The 19,444-nt window shown below is 35.9% G+C and overlaps 2 protein-coding genes across 2 annotated transcripts in view; one reads left to right on the forward strand and one right to left on the reverse strand.

Moving 5' to 3' along the window:
• The first annotated feature begins 3,119 nt into the window (after positions 1-3,119).
• Positions 3,120-10,103, forward strand: LOC110461898 (ribonuclease P protein subunit p40-like). Its single transcript, XM_021515624.1, has 8 exons — positions 3,120-3,269; positions 4,710-4,851; positions 5,173-5,241; positions 6,244-6,339; positions 6,922-7,047; positions 7,247-7,454; positions 9,060-9,194; positions 9,896-10,103. The coding sequence occupies exons 1-8, from the start codon at positions 3,147-3,149 to the stop codon at positions 10,086-10,088; spliced, it is 1,092 nt and encodes a 363-aa protein (XP_021371299.1). The 5' UTR covers positions 3,120-3,146; the 3' UTR covers positions 10,089-10,103.
• Positions 10,104-16,508: 6,405 nt separating this feature from the next.
• LOC110461894 (translation initiation factor IF-2-like) overlaps positions 16,509-19,444 on the reverse strand; it is a 10,303-nt gene continuing 7,367 nt past the window's right edge. Inside the window, exons 7-9 of the mRNA XM_021515620.1 lie at positions 18,772-18,960; positions 17,683-17,826; positions 16,509-16,847 (exon numbers count right to left, since the gene is read on the reverse strand). Coding sequence (XP_021371295.1) covers positions 16,696-16,847; positions 17,683-17,826; positions 18,772-18,960 — 485 coding nt within the window. The 3' untranslated portion in view covers positions 16,509-16,695. The remainder of the gene's footprint in view (positions 16,848-17,682; positions 17,827-18,771; positions 18,961-19,444) is intronic.

Consider the following 19,444-nt stretch of genomic DNA (forward strand, 5'->3'; position numbering starts at 1 on the left):
AAGCTTCGAGGTCCCTATTCAAAACTGTTTGTTTATCTAGACAAGAAGATGAAGAGCTTTTTAAAGACGTATCATCAGCAAAAAGACGTGTTGTAGGTCCAAGAATTGAACCCTGAGGAACTCCAGCACATATCAAACCAGCATCAGAAGAAGCTGATGACAATGACTAGAACCAGGCGCGTAGCTGCCACGTAAGCAAATAAGCAGTTGCATGCACGTCAAAAATTCAAATATACTATCATATTTTTATTTATTTATTTATTTATTTTGTAGTTCGGAAAAGTGATTAAAGTGTGGTTCAATTAAAAAATATATTAAATTTAACTACGGAATTAGATTGTTATCTAAGTCCGTGATTTAACTGTATAACTGACAGCCGACAATCATTACGTATCTGGAAGTTCCAACCTAGGGTACCTGGTGCCGATTTTATAATTAGTACTTTTAAAGTTGTCAACATCGGAAACATGCATGGCTGCAAATCCAACGAAAAACCCGCATCATCTTCGAAGAACAAGTTGATACATGACATCTTCCAAGCAGCTGAATGTTCACATGAAACAACATCCTCTTGCGACATTAACTTAGGCATCGACGAGTCTAAAACGGCTATTACTATTAGGGCCTAGTAATGCCGGACCAAACACAGTTCTGATCAGTCTCAGTGGCGGACCCAGGGGTGTTGCCCTAGTTGCCCGGGCAACACCCTTTTTCTGTGTCCAAAAATAATCTGGACTTAGGTTTTTGAAGATTTTCCTCTTTTTCATATGGGATTTTCTTCTAATATCAACCATCATGTGAACTAAGTGTGCAGTTACCCAAACAAGGAGTCCACTACTTATACTCTAAACAATATATCTATATATTAGTAGGGTCTCCAGTCAGGTCAGTGGTGAAGGCTCAACGGACTGTCTACCTAATTGTATTGTTCTAATGTCATGGTGTGGTGATCACCCTGTTCGTGGAGAGAGGATAAAACCATCTGTTGGAATTAGGTATATATGTTACTTGTTATTTCAAAGGTAGAGTCCATTTCATGATTTATAAACCTGTATTTTTACCTTTGGTTTCATGTACAAATGATCAACAGGAGTGATTTATTATACATGTTAAAAAATGTAAATGTCAAAAATTTCAAAGACAGTAAAGCATCCACCTAAGCATCACGTTATCAGGTGAATAATAACCAATGTTAGCATAAAAGCCTGGCATGTATATATATCCTTTTTAACAGGTGTTGCCCTTGTACATATGCATACATACAAATTCACAATAAAAACAGTCAAATCATAATTCATTTTTATGACAAACTAAATCAATATTTAATTGCCAAAATCCTCGCCTAAACTACATGCACATGACACAAACATCAACATTTTAACCAAAAACCTACATTTTTACCATTGTTTCAGAAAATGTGTAAACACTCGCTCCGCTCGGCCATCATAAAATATGAATACTCTATGTTATAAAATATAACCTGGAATAATACCGCAAACTCAGAAAACTATTCTATGCCTTATTCGATCTGTTTCACAATGGAAATAATGTCCGATAAATTCTAGCTTTCTACGCTTGACAGTGCTTGAGCAAGTTTAGTATTACATCTTCAAAAAAAGAATTCGCCTCCCTCCGCTCGGCAGAGAAATTATAAATGTCACAATCTCAGATATAATGAAGTTCTATATATTGTTTGGTGCCAGAAAGTAGTATACATGTACAACCGAGATGACAATTATAATTTATTAGTTTTTTTGAGTCTTCTGAGTTTAAAATTTTGGGCAACACCCAAAATTAATTCCTGGGTCCCTCCCTGAGTCTGACTGTTGTTACCCGTGATATCGGGAATACAAGCGAGGCCGATATTCGTCTTACTAAAGTGAAGGTGTATATCGATATCCTGTCAAAAAGATGGGAAAAAGCTCACGTGTTCAAGTTCCATACACGTCAACATTTTAACATGCGATTGTAATGAAATACAACTAAGTCAACGGAGGCAGGTTGTTTTTCCGGAATGGATGTGTTTTTGTGTATTTTTTTTCACCAATTAAAGGTCTTCCGAATAACAGGCTTTTGCTAATATGTGACATTATATAGGCCTGCCCTTCATTTGTCCCTGTCATGAACTGATAAAGTATGTTTTTCAGAGTAGTCCTAGGCCTATCTTCAGTAGAGCTACTGGATATATATGTATACATATATCTAAACATCGATATAGGAGCTACCGTCATCTTATGTTCTGAGAAATGTTGATGATATAAAAAGGGTTTGGGGGACACAAGGGCAAAAAATCTGAAATTAATCTGTTTATATTGGCTCCGACATTTTAAATATCTAGTTAACTTAGATTCATCAGGAAAGAGATATGACGCAACGGATATTTTCGGGTAATTCCAACAATCGACACATTTTTGTCGGAGAAAAAAAGGAGAGCTGTCTTTCGCATTTGAAATACAATTGAATTTTTGCAATGCTTTCCAATAATAAAGTGATGAATCAACTAAAAAATGTTGTCTGTAAAAAAAATACACCCACTAATATATGTATCTAAAAAGCCGCGGATCGTATATATAACAAGACAATTCGGCGAATTATAGTCTCCCACCGAATGTGTAATGCACAGATTATAAATTCGTGCAGGAACTAATTTTATATATATGAATGCTTGACAGACCCATCGTATTCAATAAGGAATAGTGTCAGTGACCTGGTCAAAATAGAGTGACCTACTTTGTGAAATTGATATACGACACACCGCCTCACCAAGATGAACCCATACTCCAAGTATAAAAATCCAATGACTATAGTAGTGTAGGAGAAACTTTTTTTGATGTAGGTCAAAGGTCAAAATGTAGGTCAGTGTGACCTATTTTTGATACACGACACACCGCCTCACCAAGGTGAACCTATACCCCAATTGCAAGTATGAAGTTCCAGTGACAAGTAGTGTATGAGATAGAGCCCGGACAAGATAACGGACGGACGGACGGACACGACACAAAATTATAGTCCCCCCGGTTCCCGGTGGGGGAACAAAGCAGCGTTTTAAGAAGCAGCTAAAACGCTTCCGTTGACGTTACACCAAACACAACCGGGTTTCAACTCCGGATTCGTCTCCGGATTTTACTATCACCTTAAAAAGTGTCATGGCGGCGCCCATGTTTTCGAAACGTGAAAATCTTGGAAAGAGAATTTTTGAGGCTTCTTCATTTCAGAACACAAAATCAAAACACAAAGACACAATATTGAATCATTACTTCAATTGTTCTGTAGGTATACATTTTGGATGGACGTTATGGTTTTATTTCATGCTTGCTTTTTTCTGAGTGTCACCTGTTTCGACGGATACGCCGGTTTGCAGGTTCTCTTCAAAAAAAAAATGATTGGACGGATGATGTTTCAAATAAGATGAAACATATCAATCCCGGACAATGAATGTAGATCATAGGAAGAAAAAATTGAGGCTCAACAAGCCCCCAAATAATCGATAATATAACTAGTCTATCTCATTTAAAAAAACATGATTGGCCATTGGGTGGAGATGGACGATCTCCGATCAAATTTAAAAAATGAGATATTTAGTTATTTCGGACTACCTAAGACTTCACCCTTTTACCAATCCTTCCCTTCACAAAATTTTCTTTGAGACGACGGCTTCTAGGACAGAATTTGATAGAACATAAACAGCTGATAAACCTTTAATATTATCTGTATATTCATGATCATTGAACCACTAGTACTGACTTTGATCTATTTTCTATCTATCTATCTTGTATACTGTTCACAATCCTCTGGGAATTATTCCGAACAGGTGCAACTGTACATGCGTGGCAGCAGGTGAAGTGCGTATAGGTGTATGCACAGTCAGGTTTGTGTATATACAGTGCGGTGTGTGTATTTATAGTGCGGTTAAAAATTTAATTCTGTGATTGAACTTGTACATTAATAATATAAATGGCACATAATGCCATGACACTATTGTTTGAAAACCTGGCTTTATGGGAGAAATAATAGGAAATAGCAAATGTAATGTTTCATTAATATCAATTAAATGACAAAAATGTAAATTACCCGTACAAACTGCTTTGGAAAAAATAGAGTATTTACAAAAATGTAACTAACTAGGCAATCCCCCTTTTATTACAATGCAATCAAAATTAAAATGAGACACCCAAATTCAACTTCAAAGTTTCTTTCGGAGAGATGTAAAAAAAAGCTCATTGTTTGACGTCACTAAAACAGCAGTCGTTAATAAGACACGATCATTATAGCGATGAGGCTACAAGTTTGGACCCTCACACTCAGTATGATAAAATCTGAAATAATCTGGTTCAATGTTTTCAAATAGATCAGGTGTAGGGTGTAATGATTTCCTTAACCAAACTGGTGATCACTGGAAGACAGAAAGATTTGAGACTTGCTTTAATATACATCATTTTTCATGAGCAAGTCAGCATCAGATGAACATCATTTGGTTTTCCTCATTTGTTTCAATAAATATCTGAACCAAACTTGCATGATTTAGAAAACACTTCCCCCCCCCCTTCCCTCCCGACCACTCATTATATATTCTGTTAACTATTGAGTTCTATAACTGACTTGTATTTGTTGGTTCTATTGTGACTTAATCTTTTTTTCTTTCTTTTTGTTCCTGTGAATTAAGCTTTCATGAGTATTGTGACTTTTTCTGTATTTTTGATTGGTTGTAGATGGGATTAACACTGCCAGATGTTAAGAATGTACCTGACGCTGTCCACAATCTCTGTATGGATGAGAAATCCTACACAGTACAGGGATTGTCCGTCTTAGAACTGATAGACATGGATTTGATTGGAGCATTTATTAAAACAGGTTATAATAATGCTTGAGTTATGTTTTAAAGAAGAATAATTCCAGAATTTTATGATAATTATTTTTATAATAGTAATAATAATTCTACATTGAGGTTTGAGTTTCACCAGTATTGTGTAACACTGAGTATTAGTGTAACACTGAGTATTATCACATGTGATATTAAATCATTTATCAAAATTTTAAGTGTAAGCCTTAATCTTTATAGCATTAAATGCAATAGATTGATCAATAGCTCTATGTAAGATAGATTTTTGTTTTGTAAATCAATGAAATTGAAAAGTGAATACTCTTAGACTAGTTTTGCTTTCCTACTAAAAGGTCGTCTGTGTCTGGTGTCCCACAAGACTCGCATTGACATTGAAGACTGTGTGGCTATTCTTCCTACAGGTAAGTAGTTCTATGTAGTGCCGATAGGAATAGGTCAAGGTCACTTCCAATGATTAAGTAATTCAATGTACTGGTAGGAACAGGTCAAGGTCACTTCCAACAGGTAAGTAACTCAGTGCACTGGTAGATTAAGTAACTCAATGCACTGGTAGGAACAGGTCAAGGTCACTTCTAACAGGTAAGTAACTCAATGTACTGGTAGGAATATTTAATAGGTAAAGGTCAATTCTCACAGGTAAATACCTCAAAGTACTGGTAAGAATAGATAAACTAAAATATTTCTGATTTGTGATTATTTACTAGGTACATCAATGACATGGTTTGATTTCAAAAACAGAACATGATGATGGCTGTTAGGCAGCGTAATTAACAGTGATGCTGTTTTAGATACTCCATTTAAATAAAATCCTTTTTTTTTTTCATTTTTGTCCATTATACCTCATAGTCTTTTGAATGGTTGCAGCAATGTAATAGTGACTTTTGACAGGCAACAGTCACAGTAGATGATCTGAACTTTCAACAGTTTGGCGCCAATTTAAATCTGAGGTAGCTACCATGGCTTCTGATTGGATAGTTTTTTGAAAAGTTTAAACAGGTATTCAAAACATGGTATAATATCTGCTATAGAAGAGGAAGATAGGATTAATTCAAAGATACATTTTGAATTCTTGCCAAGGATCAAAATTGAAAGTATCAAAAGTAATTCATTACATGCATAGAATATTGAAGAGTATACCTCAGTGTGGTGCCAAATAGATGTTAAATTGTTCCATAATAGTATCTACAGTAGTTTTATACTACCACTGTATTTTCTAACTTTATGTGTCTCTCAGTACACCTGCTTTTTATCCAGTTTGTACTGTAGCCATATATCACTTTATTATGTTGATGTGCTGTTGAGAGTTATCAAAGAAGTCAATATTTTCTTCTATATTCTCACAGATATTACATTCATTCACATGTTTAAAACTACAGGATATAGATTTTTGTTTTGAATTCCAGGTCATCTAATTCTCCATCTGACTAAAGACACTTACCAGTGCTTGGGCTTGGAAGGAAAGCCTGCAGAGTTTCCTCATAGGAATCCAGAAAAGTTTGGTAATGCCATTATGCAGATTGCTTCAAGATATTTGTTAGGGTATCTGTAATTTGGTACGATAAAGTCAAAGTAAAAAACAATACAGAGTACTGTTCAAGGTTCAGTATTTTAATCAACATTACTCTACATCCAGTTTGTTCATAGTTCAGTTTTCAGTCAAAATTTTACTCCTTCAACTTTTGACTTTTAGTCATTATTATAACACTACTTCAAGTGTTTGAAGTTAAGTATTTCTCAGAAAATAAGTTCTAAGAAATGAGCTTGTGATAGAGTTGTATGGTTAGGAGTAATCTGTTATAATGGGCAACAGAAATTACTTTGTTACACACATAGATTAGGGATTTGTTAGTGTATTTGTACAAGTGGGTTTTATAACATACCTGTGTTTCAGTTGATACCTATGACTAGAGCCAACAACACTTAGCCGGTAAAAGATGGCTCCTTTTTTGATAAGTATGTATTCTTCATGTCATTAATCGCCCGAAAAGAGTGCTGATGTTCATAGACTGAAATAAAAACATATTTTTAACTTTATCAGAATTAGTCTACATCACAGTTAATTTTACTGTATTGTTTAACAGTGGTGACAATTAACCTCTTGGAGAAATGCTTCAGACCAGAAAAGAAAAAGTACCAACGAGTGTTTCGCTGTCTACGAGATCGACTTGACATTCGGTTTGACGTCATCATGACATGGAGTCCAAACGGTTAGTGGACTTGTATGTCATGTTCTGTTCACCTTTTAATGTTTGACACATGGTCATGTTGGGCAAGTAATTGTGAAAGAACACAAGTCAGGGCATGGTTGTTAGTGGTTTCTGTCTTTGGTTCATTTTGATGTTCAATATCATTATTGCGTGTAAATATTTTTGCAAGTTTTCACAATCAGACTGATTTCTTTGTCAGATGATGCACTGTGCCCCAGCTCTTTACAGAAGTACTTCCAGGTTAAGGGTCACACTTGTCTAAAGACAAATGTGAGGTGTCAGCAGAGACTGTTAAAACACCTACAGGTGCCCACATTGGACGCGGAGATGGACTGTTCCGACACACGAGAGTATGACCACGATGACGTGTACGAGTGGCTGGGAGGGGTTGCTGTTAACTCGTGTCTGTAAGTTTTCAGTGATTGGATTGGTATTTTGTCATGCATACTGCTAAAGGAAAATTGTGATAAATACCTTTGGTTGCTACCTTTGCTATGATTGTGGTTCTGTATTATTGATTAATAAATTGTACCAAATCATAGATCTGTGGACATAAGTGCACAATGGGTTAACGATTGTTAAGTCGCACAGTTGTGCGGAGGATGTGTATATGATGTGCGCTCACTATTTATGATGTGTTGTACGGCCACATAACTGTATTTGGCATTAGCATGTCTTGTAGTCTAGTGGGGTGAAGGGCTCACAACTTGGCCCAAATAAAAGACCTTGACCCTTTGTCAAGTTCACAGGTGTCAAATGCATTACAACTTTTTAATACAACTTCTTGTAATAAACCATGATATCCAGAGTAATTGTATTTAAACTGTAAGTTTTCGTGGGTGGCTCATTCAAACATATTTTATTGACACTGAATAGTCAAAGGGATTGCGCACAAGTTCTTTCAACCTACTATGCCCTCTCCCCCTCTTGGGGGTGGCTATAAAGTGTATTCAAGTAGATGACCTTGACTCACATTCAAAGTCACATAGGTTTAATTTGAGAAAGACAACATTAACTGAATTCTACAAAACCATGTTATTAAGAGTGATGATGACCAAGTGAATGACCTTTACCAACTCTGAAGGTTACTAGGGGTTCAATGTACTCCCATAACATGAGAGGCCGCTGGTCGGCCTTTTTTCAATCGGATATGATTTTGCCGACTGCTACGCGGCGCCTGTCAAAAGTTTTTCACCGTGTAAAACCTCTAACATTGTTGGAGTAGGGTTCAATGGTGCCTAGAATAATGATACAGAACTTCTAGCTTGCTCAGATAAGTGCTCTCAGGTCTGTTCAAATGAGTGACCTTGGCACACTTTCAAAGTCACAATAATCAAGAGTATTACAAATTTGAAACTTGTAACCATGAGACCTCTGGGTGATGTTTGGCTAGTGGCTTATACCTAAATGGATGAATGGGAATATTCATATTATAGCAGGTGATTTAACTGGAATATGTTCTCCCCTTGTTATTGTCGATTTGAAATATTTTGAGGAAAAACAGATGAGTTATCCAGGCCCATGGACCTCTTTTAAATATAAAGTAGATTTTGCTTAGTATCACTTCTCATTTCTCCAAGTAAAGGAACTGTACATGCTGTTGTTTATAGGAATGGTAACAGTTACCCGGGGTCGACACATTCTGTTTATGTCCAGTGTATAAGAACTGTACATGCTGTTGTTTATAGGAATGGTAACAGTTACCCAGGGTCGACACATTCTGTTTATGTCCAATGTATAAGAACTGTACATATTTTTGTTTATAGGAATGGTTACAGTTACCCGGGATCGACACATTCTGTTTATGTCCAATGTATAAGAACTGTACATATTTTTGTTTATAGGAATGGTAACAGTTACCCGGGGTCGACACATTCTGTTTATGTCCAGTGTATAAGAACTGTACATATTTTTGTTTATAGGAATGGTTACAGTTACCCGGGGTCGACACAGGAAGTTGAACATTCTGTTTATGTCCGGTGTAAATGAACTGTACATATTTTTGTTTATAGGAATGCTGAGCCAGATAACTACACTACGACTTACAGTTACCCAGGGCCGACACAGGAAGTTGAACATTCTGTGTATTTACAGTACAAGGGCTTCTTTTCTCCCAGCACCATACAAAGAGTGTTGGAGGAAGTCAGGTATACCGAACATTGATGTCAACAACATATTTAGATATCTGTACATTTGTTGGTCCAGATGACTTTATCATTGCAGGCCATGAAGAAATGGGAAAAAAGTCCAACTGTGAATCACTTTTCCTTTGTCATATCTAACTGTCAAAGTTCTCAATAATAGATCTTTTAAAAAAATAGTTCTGTAGATGTGTAGCTATAAAAACTGATGTCAAAACTGATAATTGTTGATATCTAAAAGTATGTGGTCAGATAAATGAAATAAGTAATTTATTGTTGTAAATGATGGTGAAAACTAAGGTAGCACAATCCTGTAGCTCAGCCTTAGTCATAAAGCTATCTCCTCCCTCTCCCTAAATTCATATCTAGAATTCCCCATAGCAGTTACCTGTAATATTGGCTAGCATTACACTCATTGGATTGAATACATTATGTGCATTGTATATATATATGTAAAGTGTTATAAAATTCAAAATAATGAGAAGACTTGAAAGTGTGTTTATGAGATTTTAGTATCATCTTATATATATACACTGTACTGGATCTTAACTGGACACTGCTGTGACCAGATATACACTGTACTGGATCTTAACTGGACACTCCTGTTTATTACTTTCCTGAACATGTTAAGCATACAACACTACTTTTTATAGGCAGCAAGAGTGGTCTTTCTGAACAGGTTCTAATATATGTATTTTACTTTTCAGAAATCACATACAGAAGTCCAAAGTACCGTGGGCATGTCTGACGGTACACGGTCTCCTTGACTCACCGGTATCCTGGGAAACCAAGGAGCACGGTTTCCTCACTTGTGGTGACAACATCTATACGTTCCTGGTGTTCCAGGACCAAAAGTACTGGAGCTACAAGGCCTTCTCCTTCTATGATATTGTTATATAAATAAATTGTTTTACTGTAAAAATAAGATGTCTTGTTTTTGTTAATAACCAAGTAGTGGTTGATATTACACAACATTATTTTCTTCCATTTTGAGACAGAACTACAAATCTCACTGAAGCTGATGCTACTTTTTAGTACCATTTAATATTAACCCTTGCACCCCTTTACAACTTTAGTAGACTCAACCATGCATTGATCTGGACAAGTCCATTATGGTGTACCTTGGTGAAAGGGTTAATACATCGTAAATTTCTTTTGTCTGCAAATATATAACTACACAATATGCTTTTATGAAACAGATATACATAATAAAGCATCTCACAATTTCAAACAATATGTATTCAACATTTTTATACATGTACATATGATAATATGAATTATGATCTAGCTGATCGGACGTTTTTAACAATATCAAACTTTTGGGTGCATTTAAGACCATCAAAATTGTCCAGGCCCCAAGATCATTAAACAGACTTGAATTATGTTTAAGATTGGAATATCAACAAGAGGCTCAGAGGGATGGTATCACTTGCATAGGTATTTAAGCAATCATTGCAAAACTTTTAATATTTTCATTTGTATGTTAATACCTAGAGACAAAGGCTCCAGGGATTGGGCCAGACCCCTGGGTTAATTTTGAAAGCATGATTGTGTTTGCTTCTTTATGCAAACCAAGCACATAGTTATAGGACGGGAAACACAACTAGTTCTGATTAATTACCCTAGGATCAAGTCCCAAGGGGCTGACAGGACCCCAGAACATCCAAGGTAGCTGATGTAGGGTGGGGACCTCAACTATTTTCAGGGTATGACAAAAAGACTTGGGTAGCATCAGTGCACTGTCTCTTCATGCCTAGCATTTGTATATATATGGCTAACATTAAAGATATTAATAGTTTCAATTTTATGACCAGAGAGCAAAACCCTAGAGCCAATCCTTACAGCAAGATTGTGTTTGTATGGTTGTAGGGGGGAGATCTAAATGGTTTGCATGTAATTGATATATGATTCAAGGACTTAGTCACCAGGGACAGGGTTACACTCCAGTGCCAATCATGATAGCATGTTTATTTATCAGTTCATGCCCAGCAATTGTATGTATGGTTGAAGTCAGTTTCTATGATATGATCAATGGGTGGAATAGGCTTTTAAATCAAAACCCAAAATTTTGCCTGCCCATCCGGCATTCATATGTTTATGTGCACCATTTTCATATATTTAAGGAATATTTGCTTTGCGCTTGTGATCAATCACACCATTTGGTGACAAAGGAAGCAGGCATTTGGGAAAAGTATAGGCTTTCAAAGGAACAATGGTGGGGCCTTAAATTGATTTACTTAGTAAATGATCACATTGTCCCAGTTATCATTCTGTGCAGCTGTTTGGAAAAGCAGACTTTTGAAGCTAATATTAAATGATGACTGACCGATTGTTAATGCTGCGCCGTGCCAAAAGCTTGACCTTATAGCTTATAAAATACAGTTTCTTACAGGTCTGAATTGGGTGAAATTGTTTACATTGTAAATGGTTTTTATGTACACCTATGCTAAATCTTTCTTTTATACAAACTAAAAAAGCACAATAGCTAGTGTCCATCTTACTTAAACACATTTCAAAATTGGACTGAAATCTAAATTCTTTCATGATCCCAAGGCAGAGGTTTCTGTTTAGACATATTAAGAACAACATATTTAAATAAAAATGAAAACAAAAAAGATATTGTAAAGGTTTATCTGTTTTATTGTGATATAAAAAACGCATTTAATTTGGACAAATAAAATTCAATAAGCTGAATAAAACAACAGAGAGTAATCAACGCACTTGTATGAAGGTGCAGTGTTGCTCCACTGACTTTACAGGAGAGTTTAAACAGGTACTGTTACTGAGAACAATGTCACACAAAGATTACAACAACCTGATCAGACCTCAACGTCAGCTACTTACTACCCATCTGATGAAGATAAAACGTAGGGTGAACTGATCCTGGTAGGTGTGAAAGTGACAGGTGAGCTACTACCACACTGGGAGATCTTAAAATCATGAGTCACTACATTAAACTATATAGACCTAACTTAACAACTCAGACCGATATAAAGGTCAAAGGTGAGTTACATCCACACTAACAGACCTAAGCGTCAAAGAAACTAGGGTAGCTACAACCATAAGGACATCAAGGTCAGAAATCTATTACAACGATCCTGACCTCAAGGTCATTGGTAAGTTACAACTAACCAGACAAACCTCAAGGTCATATCACTACCACAACAATCCTAACCTCAAGGTCATGGGTAGCGTAGGTTACTAACATCAGACAGACCTAAATGTCATAAATCTACCACAAGAATCATGACCTCAAGGTCATAAATCTACCACACATCCACACTAACAGACCTGAGACTTTATGTTCAAGGGTCAGTTACAACCTTACTGAGACTTCTAAGGGCAAGGGTCAGTTACAACCTTACTGAGACTTCTAACGGCAAGGGTCAGTTACAACCTTACTGAGACTTCTAACGGCAAGGGTCAGTTACAACCTTACTGAGACTTTTATGTTCAAGGGTCAGTTACAACCTTACTGAGACTCTAAGGGCAGGAGTCTGTTACAACCATACAGAGACTTTCAGGTCATTGTTAAGACATAAGGTTAAATAATCAAATAAATATACATCAAGGCTTAAAATTTATCTAAAGCTACAGATGGCTAATTTCTACATTATATACATGCTTTTGACTTCAACAGTCAAACAAGGACATAGTAACTGTTATTTTATGATGTGATTAAAACTTAGCAGATTTTTATCCCGATTTATTTAGAATTTTTATTCTGCGGTAAATTAGACATTCAGTTACTGGGTATTCACTTTTTAATCAACATCACAATGTGTTCAACACAGAGCCACAGCGTTGCTGGGGGTACAACATGAAATTGCAAACATTTAGAAACCGTCCTTAAATTCAATTGTTTGCAGTAGTGTAGAACCTAGACATAAACAAGTTGCAGACACCTTTAGTAAGACAGCAGTGAAGTTTGGTATTATACAATTTTGCAGCATGGATTTTCCCAAAAGGGAGGGTGATTATTCCCCCCCCCCCCCTCTCCCCTGTGAATGAAACTTAACTGTAAATCATGCTGTAAAACAACTTACAATATCCTTAACCAACAGAAAAGTAAAACTAAGGAAGACATAAGGTTATGAATTAAAATAAACTCAACATGTGATGTTTTCCTAATATCTGTCGGCATTAAATAATACATATTTTGTTAGTGATATAACAGACACACCAAAAGTACAAAGGTTACTTCATGTACCTATAGAATACACGCTATGTCTCTCAAAGCACAGTGTATATACAGATCTTATAATGTAGTAGGACGAGGAATAATGATAAAGATAGTGCCTTCGCTGGGGCTCGAGCCCGCGACCCTTGGCTCTCCAGTCTGATGCTCTACTGCAGAGCTAAAGGGAAATTCCCTACAGCTGACGCTTGTAAGGCAATCTTAATCAATGCAGATCTTTTACAATAATATGGCAAATAATCTAACTACAGCTACATGTTACTGAGTATTAGCTGTCATTCTAGTACTGGGCAGATTAAATCTTCTAAAATAATCTAACTACAGTTACATATTACTGAGTATTAGCTGTCATTCTAGTACTGGGCAGATTAAATCTTCTAAAATAGTTTAACCCATTAGCATCATTGATTCAATCAACGTGTCTTACTTGTAAGCAATCGAATGGGTCAACAACAGATCATCAGGATCCCTGTCCCACTGCAGGTCAACCAGAACAGAATTCCACTCTAAGTTTTTCATACATACAGTAACCTCCCTCAGAACACTGCTGGTTCTTATTTCTTTTTAATAATTTCATCTTTATATAAATATTTTTTTAAAGTTCTGCAAGTTATGGTTTTCTTTACTCAAATGATTTATCAAAGCTATAGTCTGGAAAAAGAAGTTTCCAATGTACAGTTACAGTTGTTTGGCAGTGGTACAGGGATCCTTTAATATGACATAATTTACAAATTAAAGTCTAGTTATTTGAAAGTTCTGAACACAACCAGCAGGAATCTAAATCTAAATCACATAATCGGCCTGTTATCCAGTGAATTCGCCCGTGTAATATTTTTAAATATGTCACTAGTGTAATATACCCTGGAGCGTTTTTCATTGGCTGTGCCAGTCAGAAATTGATTGTGACGTCATAATATGAACAATGACGTGACGTCATAAATTGTGAATGGCTCAACAAAATGGCTGTCTCCGTTTGATCAAGCCCTCTACATTTTGGCTTTAAAACCTGTCAAAATGTAAGTTTTCTGAGTTATGTGATAAAAGTTATCTTAAATTTGTTTTCGTTTCATATGAGCTTTTATGAAACTCCTCTCAAAGTTTTAATTTTTGCTCGCCAAGGCTCGCAAAAATAAAAACTCCTAAGACTCGTTTCATAAAATCTCATATGAAATGAAAACTCATTTAAGATCCTATATATATGTAACTGAAACCAATATAAACAAATGTCTTGATGCTAGGTTACCTTCCTTTAAATAAAAACGCATATAAATCCACAGCAAGATACTGCTGAGGTATAATGATATACGGTATAAAAAACTATCACTTACAACTTTCTGTATTAAAAATTTCAGAATGCTCAATATTTCTTTAATATGCTAAACCATTTCTCATTCTAATGATTCATTGAGATTCGCTCCAACAAAAGTAAAATCACCCTGCTGCATCATAAATAATCATAATGGTACACAACAAAGGCAGGCATTACCAACACATGTACACTTGTGAATTTGTGATAAGAAACTATCTAATAATATCACATGTGTGACCTTCACCATACAGTAATTGATCTACCCCAGCATTTACAAGGTAATGGGTACATGAATGATGATTTTCATATTTCAAACAACTGTCGCCACTCAGATTTTCTTGTGAGGAAAACTACATGTACGTACATTGTATACCTGGTTACATTTCTAACTTTTAATTGTACACTTCTATTACATTTTCAGTTATTGACTACTATAATTAACATACATTGTTATACAATAAATGATATTTAGTGTTTAGATACACTCTACCTTACTAAATATCAACTTTTATTCACGTTAATTATACAATAATGCTTTTTCTGAAGTCTTTCAAACACAAACATGATCTCAACTACAATATCACAATTGACAAGGGAAACAACTCCATAAGAAATGTACGGTGTATTGCCATTTTTTCTAAAAGCAATAAAAAGTGATTACCTGATCACAAATCAATATTTCTACCATGTCTCAATGGCGAAGAAAGTATTTAAGATAAAATTTAAAACCTTTATAAAATATCAACTTATCACTAATGAGGACTTTAATTCATCTATTTTCCTCATCACGTTTCTACATATCCTATCACAGAAACAATCCCAGGCAATATTGTGTATATCGCAACCATGTATTAAACCTATACCTGTGATATATATTGTTTGAGATCAGTAAATACATATAAGTGGCCTATGCATATCATACATGTAAATGTACCTGAAATATATGATATTTGTGTAAATACAGATTATACTGTTTAGACATATTTAGAGAGAAAAGTATTTTTTAGTTTTGAAGTGAAGCTATTTAAACTTCAAACTAGCTACATGTACTAAGAATAAATTTCTGAAAATTGGAAATGATTTTTCCCCTGTTCAGGTGAATATTGGTACACATCAATGCTAGTAACAAATTTGATTATGCAGTCATGAAGTAAGGGCAATTTCTATGAAACATCCCAACCCATTGGAGGCACTGTATTTTAGAGAAAACTTCAAGGAGGAATACATTAATTTTGTTATACATAAAATACAGTGTTTGCCTTAAAGCACCCTTCTATTATAGAAATTACTATTTTTGATTTCCATGGACCAGGGACTGGTTTAAACAGTTGCAAGGTATTTAAACTTATTCCTTCCTTAAAATCATGTTAAGATTCAAAATTTTGCTTTTTTCACACAAAGTTTTGTGTTTTTTTTAAAGTTTTATTAAAGGTCTATTTTCTAAATGTCAGACCCTGCTTCAACTCTTATTCTCAAAGGGAATTTTTCTATTTAATCTAAGTTTTTATCACATGAAAGCGATTCACTCTGAAATCTTCTTTGATGCTGTGAGGCACAATAGTCTAGTGGTAGGACGCCGGGCTCGTGACTGAAAGGTTGCAGGTTCGAGTCACGGCACGGCACTGTGTTGTATTTTTGAGCAAGATACTTTACTCTGCTTGTTCCAGTCTACTCAGCTGTAAATGAGTACGTGGTTTGGAAGTGCTAGAACGGTTGAATGCTAGCTGTTAGCACTGAAATGGCAGCTCTGGTTGTATGCTCCCCAGGGAGTTCAGAAAGATATTGGCTGGTTGCAACGAATAATAATTTGTGAACCACTTTGAGACGATCTACAAACTAGGTTGTGATAAAGCGGTATATAAGAACCTCAAATTATTATTATTATTGATGAAATAAGATGAAGTCGTTTTAATAATAAACGAATCAGGCTCCCACAGGAAGCAATTTCAAACTGGCTTTTTTAACTGAAGCTTTAAAATACAGAAATATATCCTACACATTTAATCAAAGCTACCAAAACTTCCACAACTTCCAAAACTGCTGAGAGAGCTCCAGCTGCCATGGTGACCAAATCCCCATCCTCCAAAACCACCTAAACCACCTCCCATCATTCTCGATGCACCATAACCAAGGGCAGCACCACCAATTAAACCTGCAGGAAAATAATTATAACACATTATTAACCAATGATTAATCCATGTATTAAATGTATTAAAATGTAAATTGTTTACGGACGCACGACGGACGCCGCCAGACAAAAGGCGATCACAATAGGTGAGACTTTGTCTCAGGTGACCTTAAAAATCAAGAAGCCAATTTCATTTTTCCTCTTGAATTCAAGATGCTTTTGAATTGATGAATTCATCCAGTCAAGGTAAACTAGAAGTGTGAAATCAAGAACATTGTGTATATTTTGGTTGTTCATGTGGTTATATGGCATACTTGCCAACTTTCCCTATTTAGGAAGGAGACTCCCAATTCTGGACCCTTAACTTTAGAATGTTCAACCAGTGAATTTGCTTAACTATTGCTATATTCTAAGGATCTAATGATTTCCTCAAAACTCAAAACATTTTAAAGGGTTATTTTGCCTCAAGGGGGTATATATACACATTTTATTGATGTTTTAATTTTGAGCATGCAGAATCTCCCCCATGGATATTTCAATAAGTTGGCAAGTATTATATTGCTTTTTGTTGCAGTAATTTTGTCTCACTGAATCAAGATGATCTTTTCTTTTTGTATTGTTTAAGGGCCTATCAACAATTTATTAAGTCATTAAGGGACTATCAACAATTTATGAAGTCTTTAAGGGCCTATGATACACTGAAACAATGCTGCAGTAGTGTGCAGGGTTGCCAAGTCTCACAGCGTGAGACAAAATCTCACGCATTTGTCACGCTGAGACGACCTTACTCACGCTTAAACATGACTCACGCCACGTGAGCCATAAATCTCACCCATTCAAAAATATTCTGTTTGTTTACCTGCTGCTATTTTAGTGGTGTTACCTCCTCCAAGACCACCTAGACCGCCGCTCTTCTTTTTACCTCCCTGCTGTACATACACTACTTGTGGTTGTTGTTGTTGGGGAGGGGGTGCATATCTTGGCTGCTGTTGGCAGCCATAAGCTGAAAAAAATTAAGTATATGTCTGCTAAATCAAAATTGGATGATCTCCAAGCTGGAATAGACAATTTGGTTGAGACCTATGTGCAGTTAATTGTTTATAAGAAAGGAAATGTTCATTCTTCCATAGATGGACTTCACACAGAATATTTAAGCTAGCGCACCATGTTAAATATGTAGGTAAGCCAATGTATGTTACACACTAATGCATGTCAAAAATATGACAACCAATACTTATATTTACATTTTATGTTAATCAACTTACAGTTCACGCAGAAATAAAGACATAATATTAGTCTGAACATGTTTCAACTTCAGGGTAATTGCATACAGAGAACAGCCACCAGTTGACAGTGGAGCAGTGCAATCTCCAACGTTACAGTTATGATGTCATAAGCGTAGTGACGTCACAATAGCCCAATGTATGTTATACGGAAATAACATACATTGGGCAGGTAGAAACATCTAGGCTCTGTGCAGTGGAAATGTAAATATCAGGTTATAATGTCAAATACAACTTCAAAACTGGCATTAGATGCTTCAAAGAAATTTCCTCAATAATCAGTTAATCATTCTATGATCATGATCAAGAGGTAAAGGCACTGCTACAGTGATATTTTTGGTCAGAAGAAAAAAAAGCAGATTTTTTATGGTTAGCCAAGGACAGTCATTTGTGACTTTTGGAAAAGGTAAATAAGTCCTTTCAAAAGATATCATACCTGACCTTTGCTAACACTTGATAAAATACTTTATCTATTAAGAAATAAGGTCGCTTGAGAGATAACTCTGAATTTTCACAGGATGGGTGAGGACAGACATGGGAAAATACATACAACTCTGAGTCTCTATACAATAGTTGGGACATAAAAAAGGTTTGCTCATGTTAAGGTCTGTTTAAACATACGCACTGAACATGAAATATGAACTGTAACACTAATAAGTGCTTACCTGGTTGAGGGGCGTATCCCTGTTGAGGGTAGGGCTGATACTGCTGCTGGGGGTAGCCTTGAGAGGGCGGTGCATACTGCTGCTGTGGTGGTCCATACCCTGGCTGTTGCAGATAGGGACCAGGTTGTCCTGGGTAAGGGGCCTGAGGATATGGCACACCTCCTGGCTGAGGCTGTTGTGGATAGCCACCTGGAACAACATTTATTTGTTACTAAATTCTTTTTGATAAACATGTATGAACTTTTTTAGCTTGATTTAAACAAATGCTTTTATTCAACAAGAGGCCCAATGGGCCTGCATCACTCACCTGGTATAAAACTCACGCTTGTAACCTTAAAAGTGATCTAAAATAAAGCTACAGGCAAAATATCAGTATTTATGATTAAAATTCGTTCAAAAGACCCTGTTATTTTTTTTTTAAACATTTCACCCCTGTGATTGAAAGTCGAACATAGTCATTATGTTGAACACATTGTATAGGCTTTCATCTCAGGATGCAACTTGCAAAGTATAAACATCCTGGGACCCATGGTTATTCATAAGAGGTTGTTTAAAGATTTTAAACAAATTTGACCCCTGTGACCTTGAATATAAGTCAAAGTCATTCACTTTAACAAACATAGTAGTCCTTGATCCCAGCATATGCTACTAACTAAATATCAACATCCTGAGC

This window comes from Mizuhopecten yessoensis, unplaced genomic scaffold (genome assembly GCF_002113885.1).
Source record: "Mizuhopecten yessoensis strain PY_sf001 unplaced genomic scaffold, ASM211388v2 scaffold10703, whole genome shotgun sequence".
Lineage (NCBI taxonomy): Eukaryota > Metazoa > Mollusca > Bivalvia > Pectinida > Pectinidae > Mizuhopecten > Mizuhopecten yessoensis.